General features: G+C 15.7%; 1 protein-coding gene across 1 annotated transcript; it reads left to right on the top strand.

Annotated features, from left to right (window-relative positions):
* Positions 1-817: 817 nt before the first annotated feature.
* Positions 818-2,904, top strand: PGAL8A_00332100 (metabolite/drug transporter, putative; the record flags this gene model as incomplete). Its single annotated transcript, XM_028672350.1, has 9 exons — positions 818-1,229; positions 1,357-1,689; positions 1,828-1,941; positions 2,040-2,109; positions 2,201-2,263; positions 2,350-2,426; positions 2,501-2,560; positions 2,656-2,706; positions 2,831-2,904. 9 exons carry the CDS (start codon positions 818-820, stop codon positions 2,902-2,904), a joined length of 1,254 nt encoding a protein of 417 aa, XP_028528911.1.
* Between the last annotated feature and the right edge of the window lie 2,026 nt (positions 2,905-4,930).

The following is a 4,930-nucleotide window of genomic DNA, read 5'->3' on the forward strand; positions in this document are numbered from 1 at the left end:
AAACAGGAGAAAAAAAAAAAAAAAAAAAATGTTAATCTACAAGAATTAAGCGAGTTTTTATATTTTCATATTTTGTATTTTATTTATAACTTTATATTAATTTTTAAATATTTAATAAATCTATATATTTTTTAATAATTTTTTTATTCGGAATATTTATATTTATTTTTTTATATTATTTTATATTAACCGATTGTATATTTTTATTAATTTGTTTTATTATAAAAAGATATATATTTTAACAATTTTGTTTTTAAATTATTTATCTATGTTTAAATTGCTAATAAAATACTTTTCAAAAAAAATTTATATTATTATAGCTTAAAGGAATCTTGTGTATCTATCTAAGCTTTTTTATTAATTATTATTAATTGTTTATTAATCACATAAATATTGTAATTGTTATTTAATTTTGGTTCAATATCCAAAACAATGACACAGTAACATATATATGTAAATATATATTATAATGATATAACATAATAAAAGGGAAAATATCTACTGTTTTTTATATTATTTATTTAATTTAAATATATATATAAATATATATATATATATATATATATATATATATATATATATATATTTCTTTTTTTTTTTTTTCTTCTTAGATTATCTTAAAGGAAATTATCTACTATATTTTTGTATAATTTTAGAAATAAATTTTTTAAATGCTGTAATTCTTTGAAGTGGCTAAAAATTTTCTTTTCTTTATATATATTTAAATAATTAATAGTTAGAATTTAATTCATTTCAAAAGTCATATTCTTTCATTTAAAGGAATAATATAAAAAACAGAATAAATGATGAATCAAAAATGAAAAAATGGAAGGAGAAAAGAAAATGGCATATAAATATAATTTTGATGTTTTTTTATCATTTTTTTGATAGGATAAATTATTCCATGAGAAATACATTTTTACATGATCATTACATCTATTTAAAATTTCAAAAAAATAAAATTATTGGTCTCTTATCAATAATTAATTCTATTGTCTGTTTAATTATATCACCTATAGTTGGATATTATTGTGATAAACATAAAAAGAAAAGAAAAAAGATTTTGCAAATTATTTCTATCTCTTATTTATTAGTGAATATTATTCATTTTATGTTTATAAGAACAAATAGTTTAATTTTAATTATATTTGTCACTGCCTTATCTAAAATGCTACATGAATGTTGTCATGTTATAACAGAATCTATTTTTATAGAAAGTATAGATAAAGGTAAAGTATATGAATTAATTTTTTTTTTTTTTTTTTTCTCTTTTTTTAGAATTAAAAAATCATATATTACATATTAGAATAAGAAATACATTTTATTATATACAAATTTATTTAAATTTATATTTAGGAAAGAAGAGTTTAATATTTACTTATCAGAAACTTATAAGCACCGTAGCAACAACATTAGGGCCTTTTTTTTGTATGATATTATTTTATTTATATAATGACATATGGAATATTAAAAATATTTTCATAATATTTCAGTTTTCTGTACTTAGTATTCTTCCACAAACATTTATTAGTTTTTTGTGGGAAAACGATAATATTAATGTAGTAAAAAATACGGAAGAAATCGATTTAATAACAAAAAAAAAGAATCAGAAAAACATATTCTGCTTTTCTAGTTATCATATTCCTTATATTGTTTTTATATCACACATTATTACCTTAGCAGGAGCAGGTTAATATATTTTTTAAAATTATTCTGTAATTTTAATGTTTTTATGTATTTTTAATATTAAATGGAAATGAATAACATTTCACCTAAATTAAGCATTGTTTATTTCTTATAATTATATTTATTTCTAAATTTTTATAGGCATGACGTTTAAATATTTTTCTTTGTTTTTGAAAACCGAGTATAAAGTATCTCCCATGTTAATGTGCATTCTTAATATTGTAATTCCAGTTCTCTTAAGCATTTTTACATATAGTATAATAAGAAAAGAATAATATTTAGAAAAAAAATGAAATATATAAATAAGCTTATCAAATTTTTAAATTTTAATTAATTTTTTTTTTTTTTTTTAGTTTCTCAAAAATTGTCTAAAAGGCTAGGAAGAGCACAAGTTTCTTTGTTTTTCACATCTATTGGTTTTTTGTTATTATTACAAATTTCATTTAAATATTTATATATTATAATTATGATTATCATTTACTTATTTATTTTTTTTTTTTTTTTTTTTTATCAGGTTGTTATGCTCATTATCATATCTTCATAATTACAAAGATGTTTTAAAAGTTCATGTTTTCAGGTAATTATTTTATAAGTTAAATTTTTTTATCTCATTTATTTATTCATTGATAATTTATTTGCAACTTATTATCCATATATTTATAGGAGTGTTTTTCAAAATTGTACAAATTCAATAGATAAAAGTATACTGTATGATTTTATCGACACAAATAGAGATACAGGTTTAAATAAAAAGTAAAAATGCTTATTAAAATATATATATTTATATTATTTCTTTTTTTTCTGTTATTTTTAGGAAAATGGATGGGTGTGCAGAGTTTATATTATTTGGTTTGGTCTATTAGTGCATATTTTGGTTAATATATTAATTAACTAAAAAATTAAACATATCTTTATATATTTAAACTTTTTTCTTTTTTTTTAATATAAAAATTTTTTTTAATTTTTCAGGAGGATGGTTATCTGATATATCATCATACAGAAACACATTTAAAATAACCAGTAATAATAAAATATTATCCTTTTTTTCTTTTTCTTTTTTTTTATTATTTTTTACTCGAATATTTTTTTAATATTCTGTACTGAGTAATAATTTTTTTTTTTTTTTTTTTTTTTTTTTTTTTAGCTATTTTTTATTTGATATCATTAATAATCTATACTCCCCTTTTATGGCTTGTTCCTATTAAAGAAACTGCATAGAAGAAATATAAAGCATAAAAAAAAATCTTTTGTTTAATATAAAAATTTAAATTAAAAAATATTAAATGTTTTAATTTGTCTTTAATTTTCAATTTCATTTTATAAAATTTTACACATTTATAGATCAATTAAAAATAAATATATATATAAGTTAATTTTTAATTTTATATATTTTACTGTCATTAATATTTTTATTATTTTTCTTAATTTTTTTTTTTTTTATCTTTAATATCCTCCTTAAATATACAACTGCGTTTTCAATGAAATATTATTTTTTTATTAGTTTTTTTAAAAAAATGTTATAATTCTGTTTATATAAAAAAAGATATAAAAAATTGAGAAAGATAAAAAAATGCTAAAGAGGTAAAAAATAAAATAAATAAAAAAATTTTTTTATATTTTGATTTATATATTTATAATTTAAATTGTAAATTTTCATTATATTTATTTTGTCTATTTTACTTTATATTTTCATCAAATATTATAACTTCTTTATATATAAATATTTAATTGCTAATATTTTTGAATTAACAAAGCTTAAAACATTCATAGGTATAATTTTTTAAAATATGTTTCTTTAAATTATTTTATTTTAGTTTTCTACATATATATTTTAAATACCTATAAATAAATAAAATTTATTCTTTTTTTTTTTAAATAGTTATTAATTATATATTAATAAGAACTTAATTATATTTTTAACTTTCAAAAAAATATATATACACAAATAACTTACAAAGAATAAATATTAACGAAACATGTTTATTAAATTTTTTTTTTTTCTCTCTCACAAATTATAAATAAAAATAAATAAAACAAAATTGTAGAAATAAAAATAATTCCATATAAAATATTATTATAAAAAAAAAAAAAAAAAACTTTTTTACGTTAAAATTATTATGCGTTAAAAGTTAGACACAAGTAATATCACATATATTGTAACAAATTGTTTTAATAAGAAAAAAAGAAATAATAAAAAGCACAAATTTGCACAAACTTTCTTATTTCTTTGATTTTTATTTAGTAATTATATAGTAAAATTAATAGAATAAAAAAAAAAAAAAAAAAAATAGAATAAAGCATTCTTATTAATACATCTTTTTTGTCAAATACAACATAAACGAAAAATCATGAATCATTTATGAAATGTTAAAAATGGACTTTTTTTTTGAGGAAATTTATGATAATTTCTTTCTTTCTTTTTAACTATTTTTTTAAAAAATAAAATGGTTTAGTATATTAATATTTCTAGAATTAAAAAAGAAAGAATTACATGAAAAAGAACGCAATTTTATTACTAAAACAGTCAACAGTAATTTAATTTATAAAGAAATGGAACTAAATTTAATTCAAATATTTAACAAATAGAAACTCTTTAAAAAAAATTTGTTAATTTCATCATTATAAGAATTATTTGTTTTTAAACATTTTAAATATATCAAAATAAATAAAAATAAAAATTTTTTCTCTTTACTATTTTCCTAATTATGCTACTGTTCTTTTTTCTTTTTTCTTAATTTTCAAAAAGAATTTGCTTATCTTCTGTTTTGTTTCAGTATATGGCATATAAAATTTTTATTTTAATTTTACTGAAAAAAAAAAATTATATATATTTTAAAGCATTGATTCTACTTTACATTTTTATAAAAATTAATGAAAAGAAAACAAATTTTTAATCAAAAACCCAATATCCTAAAAATAAAAACATAAAAAAAAATATGGTACATGCTTTACTTTTTTTTTTTTTCCAAAAAAAAAAAAAAAATTTTTGTTTTTTTTTAAAAGTAAATTATAATAAGAAAAACTCAAATATAATGGAAACCATTTTACATTAAAAAATTCACTAAATGATCAAAAAAATATATATATAGTTTCAATCGTTTAAAATAATAATGATAAATAAAGTATAATGTTTCATTCTATTTTTACAACTTTAAAATATTTAGTACTATTAAGCTAAAATTTTTTTTTTAATATGATTATTTTTTTTCATTTCTTCATTTTTTTTTTTTTTTTTTTTTTTTTT

This window comes from Plasmodium gallinaceum (assembly GCF_900005855.1).
Source record: "Plasmodium gallinaceum strain 8A genome assembly, contig: PGAL8A_v1_98, whole genome shotgun sequence".
Lineage (NCBI taxonomy): Eukaryota > Apicomplexa > Aconoidasida > Haemosporida > Plasmodiidae > Plasmodium > Plasmodium gallinaceum.